Source organism: Leucopleurus acutus, assembly GCF_964270905.1.
Source record: "Leucopleurus acutus genome assembly, chromosome: 10".
NCBI lineage: Eukaryota > Metazoa > Chordata > Mammalia > Artiodactyla > Delphinidae > Leucopleurus > Leucopleurus acutus.
This window is the reverse complement of record NC_139153.1, coordinates 76,205,842-76,224,033: the sequence shown is the minus strand read 5'-3', so window position 1 is coordinate 76,224,033 and position 18,192 is coordinate 76,205,842. Positions and strand designations below refer to the sequence as shown.

Genomic DNA, 18,192 nt, shown 5'->3' with positions numbered 1-18,192 from the left:
GGCAATTTGCTAGGGGTCTTCATACCCCAACTCCTTAACAACAAATTCTGCAGAGAAAATAGTGCTCCTGATTTACAGATGAGCAAAGCGTGGCTCACAGGGGCTCAGTAGCCTCCCAGGTGAGAGGGCATTTACCCCAGCTCTCTAGGCTCCGAGTCCTAGCTCAGAGTTAAGAGTCAGAGTTTTCAACATGACTTTCTGGATCTTGCCTATGAGATTCCGTGCCATGATTTTTTTTTTTTTAGCAAAGAAGTGTTTTTAATATTGAATTAGTGTACATTTATTAAGCACCTATCGGGCACAAGGAACATAAAACATGCTGACTGCTGCTATCAACTTTTAATCTGGTTGTAAGGATAGGATATGCACGCACCCTAAGTTAAATTCGAATTCTGTAATATCAAAAGCAGAGTCATCCCGTCTTGGGAGAAAAAGGCAAAGCTACTGGCTAGAAAATGGTAGGAGCTACAGAGAGATAGGTCTGGGCTAAATGTAAGTTTCTAACAGAACTAACTAAAGGTGGATTGGACCGTCTTATATGGAGGTGAGTTTCATGTCATGCAAGGTATTTAAGCCAATCTGAATAAGCACCTGGCGGGAGCGTTTATAGGGGGAATCACGGCATCTGATGAGTGGTTACCCAAGATGATCTTCAAAATACTCAACTTCACGATGCCTTGATTCTGTGAGTCCTCAGGTCACTGAGCACATAGGCTCAGAGAGTGACCAGGAGAGAATTGATTGAGGTTGAGGCATGAAAGAAGGAGCAGAAATGGGACAGAAGAAGGGAGGGAGGAGGAAGCTCCAGGCAGAGGGAGTACAAGGAGATTCTTGATGGCCTGGGGCTTTTTCTTACGCATGTATTGCAGAAGGAAACTGTGTTCTCGCTAACCACATTTAGAGGAAGTTTACGCAGCTGTGATTCTCGGGGCAGATTTGTTGAGTGAGGGGCTCTAGCGTCACTTTACGTGGGGCTGACTTTGATGATTTCGGTGTATGATGAGCTAGTGGAATTGATTCTTTTCTCCAGGCCTCCCAGCCCATTGTTTTATGCCACAGTGCTGCCCTCCCTCTCCCCCATCCATGCCTGCCCCCCAGACCATAGCCATAGTGTGAACAAACCTTTCAAAACCTAAAGGGAGAACAGGATCTTTGACTCTCTCCTGACAAAGGTACAGCAGACCCAGATGATGCTGCCAAATTGGTACCTACGAGAACATGTCAAGAAAAAAAGCAGAGCAGGTAGCTTTAATATTTACCTGCTACAGGACGAAGGGGGAGAAACAAATCTAAATCTTCAGTGATAAGGAAGCATGGGCCCCTTTGGTCAAGAGAAAACCGCACGAACCTCGTTTCTCCTGAGTGATGTCAGCAGGCCCCACTCTCTTGCAGGTGAGAGGTTCATTTATACATTGATTTAGGCCCCGACTTCTGAGAAGCTGTAATTACCAGTAGAGTGGCCAGGCAAAAATAGTCTTGTTTGCTTAAACAGCTGTGATGAAGACCCAGAACTGCTTGTCACAGTTTGTGGCCAACTTTCCAGAAATGTCTCTATAAGATAAGTGCTGTGTGGCGGGCACTGATTAATGGGAAAGGAGAGGGGAAATCCTGGTTGGTTTGTGCCTCCCAGGCCAGGGATAAGCCTGTGTCTGTGACACTGATGACCCCTGGAATGTGCTACCTTCCACTGGGGCATCGGTGAGTCAGAAGAACTCAGACAAACAACACCAGGGCGAAGGAGCCCGAGGCGAAGCGAACACATTGAACTGTCTGGAATCAGGTGGTCCAGGGGCAGCAGAGAAGCATGGAAGGGTCTCTAAAGTACACACTTACACAGAGTGGGAGGAACCTTCCTGTTCCTCCTGGGTCCCTTGTAGCCTGGGGCAAGCCCACCAGGATCGCTTTCCGAAGCTCTGAAGTCCTCAGGTTTGGAGGAGGTGAGGTGGACAGGGCGTGGCCTTTCGACCCCAAATCTTGGGCCCCTGACCCCACCCTACACAAGTCATACTAATCCTGAGCATCTGGGCTTCTTCCGTTAATCAGATGCTCTTCCTGGGCATTACAGGGACTGGAGGCCCAGTGGTGTTTCTGTGTTCTGCTTGCCCATAACACCAGGATGCTTTGGGTTCAGGGCCAAGCCAATGGTCGCTGGTAGGTCCAGCCAAGCTATCTCTATCTTTGAAGTTATTAATTACTGCACGCCCACCCCACCTCCAAAACATCCTTTATTCTCTTTTCCTGAGGAACAAGTGGCACCATTAAGGGAGAAACGATTCTACCAGTCATACTGTCAGAGTGAGGTAATGGAAAGAACCCCGTTCTAGAAGTCCAGAGATCCAAGTTCTGGTCCTGTGGACACCACCAACAAGCAGCAGAAGCTGGGGAAAGTCATTTACTCTTTGGGGGAATCATTTTTCTCATGCCTAAAAGCAGAGATTTCTGGGACTAGCTTATAAATATTCTACTTTGACTCACCTGGGTCGAGGCTCCACGGTATCTGTGTGTGTAGAATCCCTACGTGTGGGTAATCATCAGTCAGGAGCGGGGACCACGGGAATAGATGATCGCCAAGGGCAGACCTGTAGCCTTCTGAGTTACTGTGGTGTTTTCAAGCCTGTTTTGAAGAATTGACCATTTTCAAGAAGACATTTCTTTCTCTATTAAATGTTTCCCATCCTTATCAGTCTCTATAGAGGACTGATGCTCAGGCTGAGGGTTACTCTGAAACCCCCTTAGAAGTTGTCAAGAACATAAAAGGTGGCTGAGGGGAAGGGGGTCTTAGAGGCTGGTGCTTCAATTAATATTTGCACAAACGCCATAGACTAGAACTCGCTCAAGTCACAGGAACTGTCCTCTTAGTCGTATTTTAAGCTTTTGGCTCAGCTCCTTGTAGGACCTCAGCGGAAGAACTACCTTGGCTTCAGTGGGGAATGATGACATCCAGGAAGCACCATGTGCTTTTCAGGCACATGCTCGTTCTCCAATTACATCTGTAAAGAGCAGAAAGAGGTGGGCTCAGGGATGGGTGATACTCACGACCCTCAGGCAGGCATGGAAATCATGCTGGGATCAGACCCTGGGAGGCCATAATGCAGGTGATGGAGTGGGTGATACGGGATTGTTACTGACCTCACTCATGTCAAAAGCAGCTACCGTCCAGGAAATCCTGTTTACATTCATTCCTGGCAGGAGAGTAGACTGACCACAGCAAAGAGGATCCTGGAGCTTCTGAATCCTCTGGAGGGTATAAACATTGCTGCATTACTTTTCAGGAAAAAGAATGTGCTCTAAAACAGAGCTTATAAATACCATGCAGCCGCCCTCCTTGCAGATGTTCCCAGCAGGCCACATACTATGTCTAGGGTTAGGATCACTCAGATTAAGATTAGCAGTCCTTCCAGGAAGCTTGTCTGCATCACAGAACCGTTTGCAAATCAGAAAGAAAACAGGAAATTTCAAGCAATGCCATAATATCGTGACAAACTGAGATTCCGCACGGGGTTTTAAAAGTCACTGTGTTCTACTTGTAAATACATTTTTATAAGGAGGAAACATACCGCAAGATGCATTCCAAATTTTAAGAAAATGTGCACAGATATTTTTTACAGTTTGAGTTAATTACAGCAAGTTGAAGGATGCCAAAATGAAATAATTCTCAACAAGGTTGATAAGTAAAACCAAACTCCTAGACAAACATAGTTTACAGCTGTAAGTGGACAAATATTACCATTTTCTACAATAAACATTTATCAGTTGGAGTTTCCCATAGCAAACTTACTCCGTTTTAGTGTTTCTCATAAATAATCCTTGGAATATTTAAAACAAATCTTGTGATATTATGGGGGAAATTCTTTGTCATTTTAGAAAACAGACATAGAACTTTAATGTTATGGTTTTATATATATATACATATATGTATATATATGTATCGTACTTCCAGATTTTACTTATATTTTAAAGTAAAAGGCTTGCAGGTATTCACTAATCTTTTCCTTATTTAACTGACAGGATAAAATAAGCCACAACTTGTCTTCTCAAGGCATCAGTATTAAAAATTCTCCTATTTTTTGAAGGTTCGTCATTAGCTACTAACCAAGCCCATGGCTTCTGCTCCAGTTATATATTTCAACCAGGAATGAGCCAAAGATTCTGGCCATGACAGAAAGGTGAATCTGTGACTCAACTCAGAAATCACAGGTTTATCAAGAATTGATTGGACATGAACTTATTATGTGCTGGGCTGCATGCCAGATGGAGTGGGTACGGCCATGAGAAGTAAAAGAAGCCATTTCTGCCCTTGAGAACTTACAACCAACAGCCCAGACATGATGTAATAGTGGTAATTATGCAGGAACATTCCAATAGATCTATTGTCTGGCTTGCCTGGATTGGGAAACAGACTCATCTAGAATGCCAGCCGGGCAACCAGTCTGGAGACAATTTGGAAGAACAATGAATTGCTGAAGATCTCTTTTATTTTAATTTCCAATTTGCCAATTTTGCTTTTGTTGAGTACCTAGCATGTGCTGAACACCAGAGATACAGAGTAAGAACAAAGAGCCCAAGCTTTGCACACAGGCTAAGAACAAAGGGAACTAACTACATGACTTTTCCCAGAGGTCTTCAGGCCGTGAGTGCGTCCTTCAGCTCTCAAAATACATGCATGACCACTGACTGGTGTCAGAAACATACTGACTCATGCTGGTGAGTCAGGACCGTGGCTTTTATTGTCTAGATGGCTGCCAAGCCTCCCTGCCGGGTCTCCCTTTTTCTATTCGTGTCCCATTCGAGTCCATTTTCCACACAGTCACCCTTGGCCTTGGACACCAAGGGGGGTGTGGGAATGGAGAGGATGGACAAGTCCTCAGCTTGGCCTGTGAAGCTCTCAGATGGCCAGAGACCACAGCGCTGATACAAGCTAGATCTGTTTCCTTTCTCCTCTAATACAGCAGAGTCGTAGAGAGGAAGAATCATGAAGGGAGGGCTTGGTGGTGATCAGTAAACAAACTTCTTTTTCTCTAAAAAAGTTCATTAGAAATTCTTAAAGGGTGATGTGTCCAGCATCCACATGTCCCCGTCATTAGCTTTTTTTTTAAATTTTAATTAATTAATTAATTAATTAAACTGCACCACACGGCATGCGGGATCTTAGTTCCCCGACCAGGCATCGAACCCATGCCCCCTGCAGTAGAAGCGTGGAGCCCTAACCACTGGACCCCAGGGGATTCCCAAGAAACTTCTGCTTTTTATTTTATATTGGAGTCTAGTTGATTTACAATGCTGCGTTAGTTTCAGGTGTACAGCAAAGTGATTCAGTTATACACGTACATATACCTCTATTCTTTTTCAGATTCTTTTCCCCTACAGGTTATCACAGAACACTGAGCAGAGTTCCCTGTGCTATGCAGTAGGTCCTTGTTGGTTATCTATCTTATATATAGTAGTGTGCGTCTGTTCATCCCAACCACCTAATTAAAACGTCATTGGCTTTAAGCGCTGAAAGGTCCATCACGTTCTCTCTCTGCCCACCACAGTGAGTTCTCACAGCCTTCATATGCTTTCGTTCCAGCTGCCGTGAGCAGTCCTGCAGCCCAAGAGTTCACTGTCAATGTTGAGGTCAGTTTTGAAGATGCCTCCTTCCTGGAGCCTAGCAAAGCTTACTTGAAAAACCTCAGTTTTCCAGTTCAAGGGGATGACGCTGACCCAGCTACCAACATTTTGAGCATCGAGGTGACAACAGGTGAGTAAAAGACCCATTGCTTGAAATAGGAGGATTGGGCCAATCAGGAGAAATGTTGCTTTGAGCCCCTTCCTGTTAGAGGGGGATGTGGGGTGTGGAGGGGGGTAGCCTGGGGAGAGTTGACCTCAGAGGGGAGGTAATGGGATGGCTGGGTAAGGAAGATTAGACTTACTGACCATGATACTCATATCTAAGCACCCCAAATTTTCTCCGTTCCCCTCTTCCTGTGCCTCCCCCACCCACTCTTCCAACAGCTTATCTTACGATCCTTTCAAGAAAGGCATGTTTTTTAATCAAATTTTTTAAATTGGAGTATAGTTGATTTACAATGTTAGTTTCTGCTGTATAGCAAAGTGAGTCAGTTATACATACACATATATCCACTCTTTTTTTAGATTCTGTTTCCATATCGGTCATTACAAAGCATTGAATAGAGTTTCCTGTGCTATTCAGTAGGTCTTATTAGTTATCAGAAAGGCATTTTTAGTCATAGTACACAAAACCGAGGATTTTTATGGCCAATGTGTGTCAAGCCCCAAATGCGGTAGGTGGTCCAGGGGTGGTCGCTTCCGCCATCCTCTTAAGGCACATTTGTATCTTACATGGAGTCAAAAGTTCTGCTAATATCACCTCCACATCCATCTCAAAAATAAGTAAATGAGGGCTTCCCTGGTGGCGCAGTGGTTCAGAGTCCGCCTGCCGATGCAGGGGACACAGGTTCGTGCCCCAGGCCGGGAAGATCCCACATGCCGCGGAGCGGCTGGGCCCATGAGCCATGGCCGCTGAGCGTGTACGTCTGGAGCCTGTGCTCCGCAACGGGAGAGGCCACAGCAGTGAGAGGCCCACGTACAGCAAAAAAAAAAGTAAATGAAAAACAACAACAACAAAAATAAAACAACCAAAAAAATGCTTTTCACGTCAGCGGGAGAGAGATTTTGACAAAGGGGATCTTGTTGGCTCCCTTCGAATTATCCCCGGCCAATGTTCACCACACTCACTAGCAGCCTTGACTTCCTCCATTCCTTCTGCTTCTCCTTCACCCCCTCCTGCTGCTGGAGCACAGGACGGGAGCGGTGTCCAAGGATCCCAGGGGACTTGGTTGTCCCTCCTATTTCAGGAACAATTATTTGACGGCTTTCCTTTGGGTGGTCACTCTGAGGGCCTTTGCCTAGATGCCCACCTGCAGAACAAACAGCTCACAGTGATGTGGCTTTAGTCCAGTTTTAGACATCAATTCCAAGCCCTCTGTTTTCAGAGCATTTTTCAGTGTCAGTTTTTAATGGGATTGGAGTCTGTTTGGGCTGTTCACATTTGACTTGAAATGTAAAAGGCACAAGTTTAGAATTTTTCCTTATACTCTACATTTGTTATCTATTGCTGCGTGATGAATTAACCCCAAACTTAGCATCTTAAAACAACAAACTCGGAATTCCCTGGCGATCCAGTGGTTAGGACTCTGCACTTTCACTGCCGAGGCCCCGGATTTGATCCCAGGTTGGGAAACAAAGATCCCACAAGCCGCACAGCATGGCCGAAAAAAAAACCCAAAACAAAACAAACAAAAAGCTACAAATGTTTATTACGTCACACAGTTTCTGAGGGCCAAAAATCCAGGAAGAGCTTAGCTGGATAGCACTGGCCCTGGGGTCTCTCATGAGGTGGTAGTCAAGCCGTCAGCCCGAGTTGCAATCATCTGAAGGCTCAGCTGAGCCTGGAAAACCCACTTTCAGGCTCACGCATGCGGTTGTTGGCAGCCCTCAGCTCCTCACTAGCTATTGGCTAGAGACCTCACTTCCTAATCATGTGGGCCTCTCTAGGACGTGTCCTCATGCAATGCAGCTGGCTTCTCCCAGAGCAAGTGATCAGAGAGAGAGAGAGCGAGAGACTATAACCAAGAGGGAAGCCACAGCGTCTTTTATAACCTAACCTCAGAAGCGATGCACCACCACTTCTTTCTATATTCTCTCGGTCACACAGACCAACCCTGGTACAACATGAGAGGGAGTTATAAAAGGGTGTGAGTACCCAGAGGCGGGGATGGGTCGTGCCATCTTGGAGGCCGGCTGCCATACCCTCTAGTCCGGGAATCTGTTGAGCACTTTATCATTGTAGGCAGCCCCTGGGATGGGCAGAGCTGTCACCTTTTAGATGGCCGTGCCTAACAGCAAGGTGACATGTACGGGAATCATGAGAATCTCATGCAGAACTACTGAACTTCCCAGAAGGGCAATATGAAGTGGAGTTAGCGTTTCCTACAAGTATAAATACTTGACGTCTATAAACACAAAAGCGGTAACTACCTTTTCTCTCCTCATTGTTCTGGTTTGATGGCAGTCTGCAGACCTACTGGAAATGAAATCTGGTGCTCCTGTGAGAAAGGCTATAAGTGGCCTCAGGAAACGTGCCTCCACAATCTCACTTGTCAAGGGCATGATGGCTCCCCTTCAGGGCATCATTGCAGTCTCCTTAAGGGACTGCCTCCCAAGGGACCTTTTTGCCAGCTCCAGGGGGGTAAGTAACCGCTCACTGAATGTTTGTTTGTTGAGTGGCTATTTGATATCAACTCAACCAGATGCTTCTCTGTCCTGTGTGTACTCAAATGCTGACGTGGGATTTTTAAAATACTGCCCTGTGTTCTTCAGCAGATATTACCCTGCGAATGTCGGTCAGACTCAATGTGGGCTTTCAAGAAGAACTCAAGAACTCTTCCTCTGCCCTCTATAGGTCCTACAAGACTGACTTGGAAACAGCGGTGAGTTTTGGTCCCAGGAGGCTCTTAACCAACAAACTCTGAACTGAACTGAATCTGTTGCATTTACAGTGGGTCGTTTGCTTGAATCTGTCAGAATTTATGAATGTGAATGTTGGAATTATTTCTATACCTCTGGGACGATGAATTAAGAAGCGCTCAAATCAGACAGTGTTCAGGGGATGATGGGACATCATCTTGACCTATAGGTGGAACTTCCTCCCAGGACTGAATTGATTCACATAAAATTTGGCAGCATCAACTCACAGAAACCTACTAAAAGGTCCAGGAACCTGGTCTAGAAGCACCAGATGGTGCGTTTCTGTTCATCTTCGCACATCACATGGGTGAAACCCCTCACATCTTCTGTGCAGACCAGCCCAAGTCTGGCACAGAGGATTCCACACCACTCTACACTGCAGGTCCCAAGGCGTTCACACTTAAGGCAGATTTAAATTTACTCACGTAGATAGGTTCATTTGTGTCATATTGTAGATTCCACATGACAGAAACAGACTCATAGACATAGAGAACAAACTTGTGGTTGCCCAGGGGGAGTGGGGGAAGGGGCAGGATGGATTGGGAGTTTGGGATGAGCAGATGCAAACCATTATATATAGAATGGATAAACAACAAGGTCCTACTGTATAGCACAGGGAACTATATTCAATATCCTGTGATAAACCATACTGGAAAAGAATATGAAAAAGACTGTATACATATGTAAATTTACTCATGCAAAAAAAGAGGATATTCTCTCATTGTAAACTGTGGGCCAGACACTATTCTAAGTGCTTTACATTGGATTAATTCATCTAAACCTAAATGCTTTGCTGAGTCAGTTCATTTGGAATAGAGCTTCTCAACTGGTGTGGTACAAATTGCTACAGGGGGGCTGAGGTAATGACTCCCCTTAACCCTCTGGGCAGCCAACCCTCTGCCTCAAGCCAGGAGAGGCCTCCTGTTTACCCAGTCAAATATTACCATTGTTCATGGGCGCCATGATGAAACTCGGATACAGATGAGCTGTAGGATCTCTGATTTGCATATCTGACATGTAATAGTTCTGCACAGCATGAGAATCCTCCTCATGCACACACGTGACACACTAAATTATACACTTTTGAGGAAAAAAGGAGAGTTACACATTAACCTTTGGATCCCACCCATCCAGCTACTTAACACAGCACTTTGCACACGGCATCCGCTCTGTAAATATGACTTGATTCAAATTGAATTTCCTGTGGGGTTGGAATCCAGGGAAACAAAATGAAGTAAAAACATCAGTAAAAACCACATTGGCTCAACCAAAGCTGTGAAATGTTAAGTGAGGGATCCGATCCGGCAGTGTGGCAGCCGCAAGAAGGCACCTCGAAGATTTCCAACTACAGGAAATGCAACTGATTGAGGGCCCGGCTGCTGCCGCGTGGCAGGGCTGGCTGCCTGCTGCTAGTGAATGAGCAGGGCGGGTCTGTCTAGCACACGTGGGACTCCTTTGAAGGCTGTACTGAACCTTCCCAGGCTCAGTCTAGGATGATTTCATCCAGCCTCTCCTGCACAATTTCACTCGGGTCTGATGGCTCTCCCTGTCTTCCCCACTGCCTTCCCATTATTTTCCCCTAGGCATTTCCCTAAGTAAATTTTTTGCACATTACTCTTGCACATTCACTTTTTGCACACTTACTCTGGTGTTTGCTTCCTGGAGAACCCAGAATGACCTAGGTAGATAGGAATCACTTCTTCAAAGATCTCCGGTGCTAGCACTAACAAAATATACAGGAGAGCATTTTACCCAGGGTGATAAGAAATAGACACTCTTCACTCTGTTTCAAATTGTTGACCCGTCTCTCAGTGGACCTTGATCCGTGACACTTGTCTTGCTTTATTTTCCAGTTCTGGAAGGGTTACAGTATTTTACCAGGCTTCAAATTGGTGACAGTGACAGAGTTCAGGTAAGAATGCTATAACTGGGTCATTTTTATCCAATGGCAGATACCAAAACGTTAGTGAAAAAGCAAAAGCCCGTTAGAAGGGCACCATCTGGGATGCCCAGTGGGGGCAGTTTGGTAAAGGTGAAGACAGTGTCAGATTTCCAGGGCTTAAAGTGAAAGGAAACACTGAGAATAGTAGCTCACTCCTTAGAGATGTACCTACTTAGAAGGAAGGTGAGAAAAAGACTTGTGTTCATTCTATGCACGCAAAAATTTTGCAAACAAAGATGTGGGATACATTTGCCATCTAGGGAAGTCCGAAATACAAGCATGAAATAAAGTCATGCATGCAATGATGCCTTTATTAAAAAAAGTTAGCCAGCTAGCCATGGCCACAGAGTTGCACACTGTCATGTGAATGCATCCCTGTGGAGTTAGGCACCGGGCAGCCCTAAGTATGTTTGCACAGTGTTTCAAAAAGTTAGTTGCCAATTAAAAAATGAAGAATGTTTACAGAAACGTTGAGGATTTTGGCTTCACTGGATATTCAGCATAGCTGGTAACCTGGGCCAGCAGACTGTGTGACAACAGTCTCTACCTTGTGGCTTATATCCTTTGACCCATTTGTAGGATTCAATTCACTCTGCCCCATCTGGCTCTTCCAGTCATTGATGTTACCCATCTGCAGACACTTGAGTGTTCGAGCCCTGCCTCAGGCTTTCAGCTAGAGCTTAGAAACAGGTTGGATTTCAGTGGACCCTTGAAGATAAAGTCCCCAGGCTCTGTTTTCTTATGCAAATAAACCATAAGGATCTAGACTCTTCCAGATCACTTACTGCTTTACTGAACTGAGTGGTCTCCATCCAGGCCTGGAAGTGTGGTTGTGGTGTATGAAGTCACTACAACAGCAGCGTCACCTGAATTAATGCGCAAAGCAAACAAGCAAGTAACACAGAACCTCAGTCAGACCTACAAGATGGACAGCAGTTCCTTCCAGGTTACTTACAGCAGTAAGTAGAACATCGCTACATTTTTCCAATGTGTAGATTCTACTTAGATATGGTAACGGCATTTATCATGATGCTTAAATCTGGGAAATCACATTACAGTGTCCTCCGTGGAGAGAGACTCTCCAGTTCCTGGCATAGACTTTTGGTACCTTCTCCCCATCTTAGGCCTGTTCAGAGCCTCCTTACACTGCTAATATCACTGCGACTGGGGAAGTGGGGGGGGGGTTCCCAGGAGGGAGAGATTTTACAAGGGGGCCACAGAGCCATCTGGGTTTATGGATTTTTTTTAAATTAACAGACCCAAAACATCCAAAAAAGTAGAACTAACGTGGTGGCGGTGGAAGTGGGGGATATTCATGAAATGCATGGATATTGACTAGGGGGACCGTTGTTACTTTAGAGCAGTAGTTCTCAAAGTGTGACCCCCCAGACCAGCAGCATCAGCAGCATCTTGGTACTTGTTAGAAAAGCAAATTCTTGGGGCCACCCCAGACCAACCTGGGCCAATCTGTTCCGGCAAGCCCTCCAGGTGATTCTGATGCATGGAAAGTTTGAGAAACACTGCTTTGGATCAGATGTAGCAGTGGTAAGAGTCCTGGTATTGTAGATGTTCTCCCTCATTTTACAAATGGGGTATAGAGTTGAGCTCTGTTGCGCAATTAGGTGGGTGGATCGATTGTTACTTGGGGGATAGAAAGGGGAGCCAACTGAGCAGAGATTTGGTGGACCGGTACTGGCCGGTAGGTGTTCTGTCTAACTCAGGTCCGTGGTTCCAGAGTGAAGGTGACTCCTCTTTGGAACAACACAGTTCACCATGGGGAGGGCACTGAAGGGATTGTCTGAGGCACAGCTGGAAGGAAAAGTGCCCCTTCTCAGGAGTCAGACCATCCTTACAACAGGTCCATACTCTTTCTCTCTACATTCGCTGCTAATATTTTTAAACATTGGATCATTTTTAAAAATAAAATATTGAAAGGGATATACACAATGGTAAGAAAGTGCTACAACATAAGAAAGAGAAAAACAGCAAGATAAAAATTCAGAATGAATAAGGCAGCAACCACATAGATGAAAACTGAAAAATTCAACGCAGGGAAATAAGTGGCCTCCAGGTGCGGACTCACATGGAAGTAATCCCAGCATCGCCAACCCCTTCCTCACCCCTAATGCCATCCCACCAACCGGCAGATGCTTTGGCCTGAAAAAACTTTTTTCTTTATGGTTCTGAGGGCACAGGAGAATAGCAAGCTCTAGCATACATGAGCTTCAATTATGATGACTCTTTCCCCCAAATTTCCATTGTGCTGAATATAGTCAGACATTTACAGGAATAAGTATCCAGCAGTTTTCCTGACCGGTGGCTGACAGTCAGTCCAAAACCACGGAAGTGCTCTAGTGTCTGTGGCTTATTCTTCCAAAGAGCCATGAAGTTGTTGTGAATGGCACTCGATGCCCCTTTTTGCAAGAGAATCTACATTCATCTCTGAATGTACATTCAGAGATGTACATTCAGAATCTACATTCATCTCTGTGCTACGCACAGCCTTAGACCAATGACCATGAACTATGTCACATGCAATTCCACCCCCCGGGAGCTTAAATACCAGCCTGCTCTCCATAGGGTTAGTGGGGTTTATCCAAAATACAAGGATCCAAAAAAGTCAAGTAGCTGAGTAGGGTTTTTTTTTTTTTTTTTGGCCGCGCACCATGTGGGATCTTAGTTCCCCGACCAGGTATCGAACCCACGCCCCCTGCATTGGAAACGCAGAGTATTAACCACTGCACCGCCAGGGAAGTCCCTGGGTGGGTTTTTCTTAAATTATAATTTTATCTGGCGGCAAGAGTGAGGGGTGCAGGGGAGAGGAAGAGAAAAAGAAAGAAAAATGCTGAATGAATGAGGTGGTATCAGGAAATTATTTTTAAGTCCATCTTCATGAAACTATGTCAGGAAAGGCACATGGCAGTCTTCAGAATGGTCCCTTTTAGTTTGCCATATATTAATCCTCTAGTGATGTTTGACCAATCGGCAGGGTCCCTTAACCAGAACGCCCCTTTCTTTAATCACTCCCAATATATTTATGATCAATTCCATATAACCATGGAAAACTGGCAGTTTTCCGGATCATTGTAATTAGCAATGGTGCTAATGAAAAGTGGGCATGGTTATTGTACCTTTTCTATGTTAAACCCAGTGTTTTATACATTTTTCATCTTCATACATCCTGTGAGGTAGATGCTATTATCGCCATTTTACAGGTGGGGAAGTGGAGGCTTCGATTTCAATCATTTGCTCAAGGCCACATAGTAAGTAACATAAGTTTCTGTGCCTTCCTGGTCAGTTCACTACATGAAATATTCACGGATGGCCTTGCTTCCTAATAGTTGAATGCAATTTTCTGAAATCTTATTTTATCCAGGAGCCTAAAAAACGGGATAAGAAATATTTAGATACCTTGATATTTTGACCAGAACATCACAGCACCCTAAATTAATTGTGTGGTATTTTAGTCCACGTTTACAGTACGGACAGGGTGTGGCGTGGGCAGAAAGAACCATCCAAAAGAGGAGTTGCCAAACCTGCTTCCCCAGCTCCTCTGATTTTCTCAGCACATGGAGCTCATGAAGGACATAGCACAGCTTAGAGGGAAAAATCTGTATGTTGTGTAAACAAGGGACAGCCATAAAAAAACACACAAAAACAGCAAACACCGTGTTTTCATTTCTGTCTGTGAAATGGCTTAATACCAGGGTTCCCCAGAAATTTACTGTGAAAACAATAAGAATAGTTACTATTCCTCCAAATCACCTCCCGTGGTAGTGCTCACTGCTCCTGTTTTCCAGACAAGGGAGCTGAGGCTCAGAGATGCTAAGCAAGTTCCCCTGGGCCACACAGCTATGCCTGGTACAGAACCAGGATTCAAATACAGACCTGTGTATCTCATAAGCTCCCACTCTTATGGGCCCATGGGTGTTAGGTCTTTAAAAACATTCTTATTTCCCAAGCATACTTTATTGTAAAAAATTAATTTATTTTCCCACTCTTAATTCATCAAAGACACAGGACAGAGCTTTCAGTCAGCATGAGGTATCAGTTATCAGTAAGAAGCAGTTGATATCTTTCAAATCAGTAGCAAAGAAACTTGATGTTTAGGTTAGCTGGGGTGGCTTTTTCATAAGCAAATGTGCAATTTTCTACCAGACTATTTAAAATTTTTTTTGCATTTTATTTTATTTTATAAATTTTATTGAATATAGTTGATTTACAATGTTGTGTTAATTTCTGCTGTACAGCAACGTGGTTCAGTTATACATATATATTACACATTCTTTTTCATATTCTTTTCCATTATGGTTTATCACAACTATATTGAATATAGTTCCCTGTGCTATACAGTAAGACCTTGATGTTTATCCATCCTGTATATAATAGTTTGCATTTGCTAATCCCAAACTCCCAGTCCATCCCTCCCCTCCCCCCCTCCCCCTTGGCAACCACAAGTCTGTTCTCTATGTCTGTGACAGATTATTTGAAATATTGAAAATAGCTTTGGGATCCCCATTAGTACCATTGAGGACTGTTAAGTGTGCAAAGATCCCAAACTGGGAACCATGTCCCTAGTAGCTGGCAGACTGTCACTCTGGGGCCTCAGATCCCAGCTGCCCAGGGGTGGAGTGAGGAAGACGCGTTGCCTCATTCATCACCACGAAGACCTCTCGAGAACCCCAGTGGTGGTGGCATTCAGAGAGTAGCATTAATTCCATGTATTTGCTTTGGGACCCTGATATCTTTTGTTTTGGGTTTCCAGATGAAACGAAGTTCTCCATCACCCCAGAAATCATCTTTGAAGGGGATACGGTAACTCTGATGTGTGAGAACGAAGTTTTGTCCTCCAACGTATCCTGGCAGCACGTGGACACAGGCTTCGACATCCAGAACAGCAGCAGATTCTCCATCTACACCTACGTGCTCAACAACATGACCTCCGTGTCTCGCCTCACCATTTACAACATCACTCAGGATGACGCGGGTGGGTTGCCATCCAGTAACCAGGGCGAGGAAAGGAATGAAGGGCTAAGAAAGAATCAAACCGTGGTGGTGTGTGTAGATAGCCTTTTCCTCTTCAAAACGAAGTCACCAGGCTCAGCTTTTCAAAACTGAAGATTAATCCCATGATGAATGAGCCAAGCAACTTTAGCCTTGGGAGACAAATATAATTTTCCACATTTACTGAAGCTTTTGAGTTGGAACCTAAGACAAAAAGTAAACTCCTTTTTTTAACATTTAAAAAAAATTTAGAAGAGCCTTGTTGAGGTAGAATTGACATATAATAAGCTGTACATATGTGAAGTGTATAATTTAATAAGTTTTGACATGTGTGTACACCCGTACAACTATGACCACAATCAAGGTATGAACATATGGGTGCCTGCTCTCCTCCCCCACCCATTTTCTTGTCCTCTGTTTTAATCCCTCCCACTTGTCCCTCCCCAGCAACCACAGAAGCATACGTTTTGTACCTGACATTCTAGAATTTAATAGCCCCATCGTAACCCAGATGTCAACAGGAGCATCTCTTTTTCTCTGAATGAGAAACTGGGCTGCAGACACATGGGTTCTATCGTATGTTTGTTGACTCTGACCTGCCACAGAGTTAAACAGGATGCCAAAATTATCCATGATCTCTTAATTCTCCAAGGTTTTCCCATTTTCCCTTTCTACCTCTGAAGCATCCCCACACTTCTTTTCTTACTAGCGAGGACTCAGATTTCCGCTCTTTCCTGAGAACAGCTCTCTACTCTTTTACCTTATGGCATCAGAAATACCTGCCTTGACCTTCTGCACTTCCTGAGTGTTCCTTTAGGGTTGTTTAGACCAAGTGTCAGATGCTTTTGAAAGTGATGTTTCACGAAGTACCATCATGACACATGAGATGAGGCTATCATTCTTCTAAGGAAATAGACATGTGTAATAGTAATAATAAATGCCTTTGTGTGTTCAATACAGGTGAATATATTTGCAAACTGACATTAGATATTTTTGAATATGGGTCCAGAAAAAAAATAGATGTCACATCCATCCAGATTTGGGCAAATGAAGACATGAAGGTGATGTGTGACAACAGTCCTGTGTCTTTGAACTGCTGCAGTGAGATGATGGTGAATTGGAGTCAAGTTGAATGGAAGCAACAGGGGTCTGTAAGCATTCCAGGTGAGACTGTTAGAAGCCCTTCTGCAAACAGGTTTTTGCCTCTTGGCCAAGTAAAAATGGGAGATGCGGTCGGTGAAAGAGCAAATGTCAGGTGGCTGGGTTTTTTTCCAGACTGAAAAAGTATGAGGTTTGATGCCAGCTCCAGCTTAGCCATTCTAAAACAAAATTCCCAAAATATACACACACAAGTTTCATGCTTGGGTTGTAGACAAGATTCTGGCAGAGAAGACCCAAGAGGGAGTGATGGGATGATGCAGGTGCATGGTGTCTTGCCTACAGACAAGACAAGCTTGTCCCCACCGCCCTCTCCTTTCCCTCTTCAGCAGAGAGCCAAGGATGAGGTCATTGGCTTTGCTTTGGGGTCTGACTCTGAGAGTCTCATTCCTGTGTCTCTCCTCTTGGTGTCTGTCCTTCCCACTTCTCTGCCTTTGTCACCATGTCTCTTTCTGTATTATCTGACTCCATGCCTCTGGTTTTATATCTTTCTCTGTCAACCTGTGTGTCTCTCAACCAATGTCAATTTCCGATCCTGTTTGCAGATCTGAGATATCACTGGAAATTCCCCACCTTCCAGTTTATACTGGTGAATGACAAGAAGAAGAAATTAAAATAGCATTGGTGATTCTGTTTTGTATACTAGTTTATGATCAGCCAGTTTTTAAAAGATATGTTATCACTTTTAATCCCACTTAAACTTGACCACAAGTTTGAAGCTGGCGTTTTTTTGCCTCCCATTTTCAAATAAGGAAATCGAGGTTCAAATGAAATGACTTATCCAAGATTGTCATAATTAGGAAAAGAAAAGAATTGGGACTCACCTTGTTTCACAGCCTTCGCCTTGGTCAAACTATATCACACATGCCTGGTGAGCCAGCACTAGAGTGAGTTGATCCGGCAGAATTTGTATTGAAACAGAAGACTGTTTTCTGCCTAGAAACCTCACATAACAAGATCCAATCTTTCCCTTAAGAAATGACAGTATTATTTGCTCACGTTTTTTTTTTGTTGTTTGTTTGTTTGTTTTTTGTGGTACGCGGGCCTCTCACTGTTGTGGCCTCTCCCATTGCCGAGCACAGGCTCCGGATGCACAGGCTCAGCGGCCATGGCGCACGGGCCCAACCGCTCCGCAGCATGTGGGATCTTCCCGGACCGGGGCACGAACCCGCGTCCCCTGCATCGGCAGGCAGACTCTCAACCACTGCGCCACCAGGGAAGCCCTTGCTCACCTTTTTTAGTAAAAAATCCTTAAAGGAAAATGTGGCTTTACCCATGAAATACATCAGCGTGGTGGAGCTTTTATTTTATAAAGCCGTTGCTCTCAGACATTATTAAATCATAAATAAAATAAGGATCAATCTGGATGTAACGTTTTCTGAGCACATCTAGTTTGAAAAGCACATTTGTTTTCTACCTTAAAGTGCTCCAGAGAATGGGAAAAGCATCTGGTAACTGTTGAACATGTTGACATATGGTCCATTTAGTCACTTCCCTAATTTTTAAGGAAGAGGAGGTGTAGACATCCTGGAGGAACTGCCAGATGGGAGAAGGACCTT

General features: G+C 44.4%; 1 protein-coding gene across 3 annotated transcripts in view; it reads left to right on the top strand.

Annotated features, from left to right (window-relative positions):
- ADGRF5 (adhesion G protein-coupled receptor F5) overlaps positions 1-18,192 on the top strand; it is a 110,442-nt gene that overhangs the window by 67,460 nt on the left and 24,790 nt on the right. For 2 of the 3 annotated variants that reach the window (XM_082848784.1, XM_082848783.1), the window contains exons 4-10: positions 5,570-5,740; positions 8,075-8,251; positions 8,383-8,492; positions 10,383-10,441; positions 11,288-11,430; positions 15,237-15,458; positions 16,436-16,639. In XM_082848784.1, the coding sequence (XP_082704910.1) occupies positions 5,570-5,740; positions 8,075-8,251; positions 8,383-8,492; positions 10,383-10,441; positions 11,288-11,430; positions 15,237-15,458; positions 16,436-16,639 (1,086 nt within the window). The remainder of the gene's footprint in view (positions 1-5,569; positions 5,741-8,074; positions 8,252-8,382; positions 8,493-10,382; positions 10,442-11,287; positions 11,431-15,236; positions 15,459-16,435; positions 16,640-18,192) is intronic. The other variant, XM_082848785.1, reaches the window with a different exon arrangement.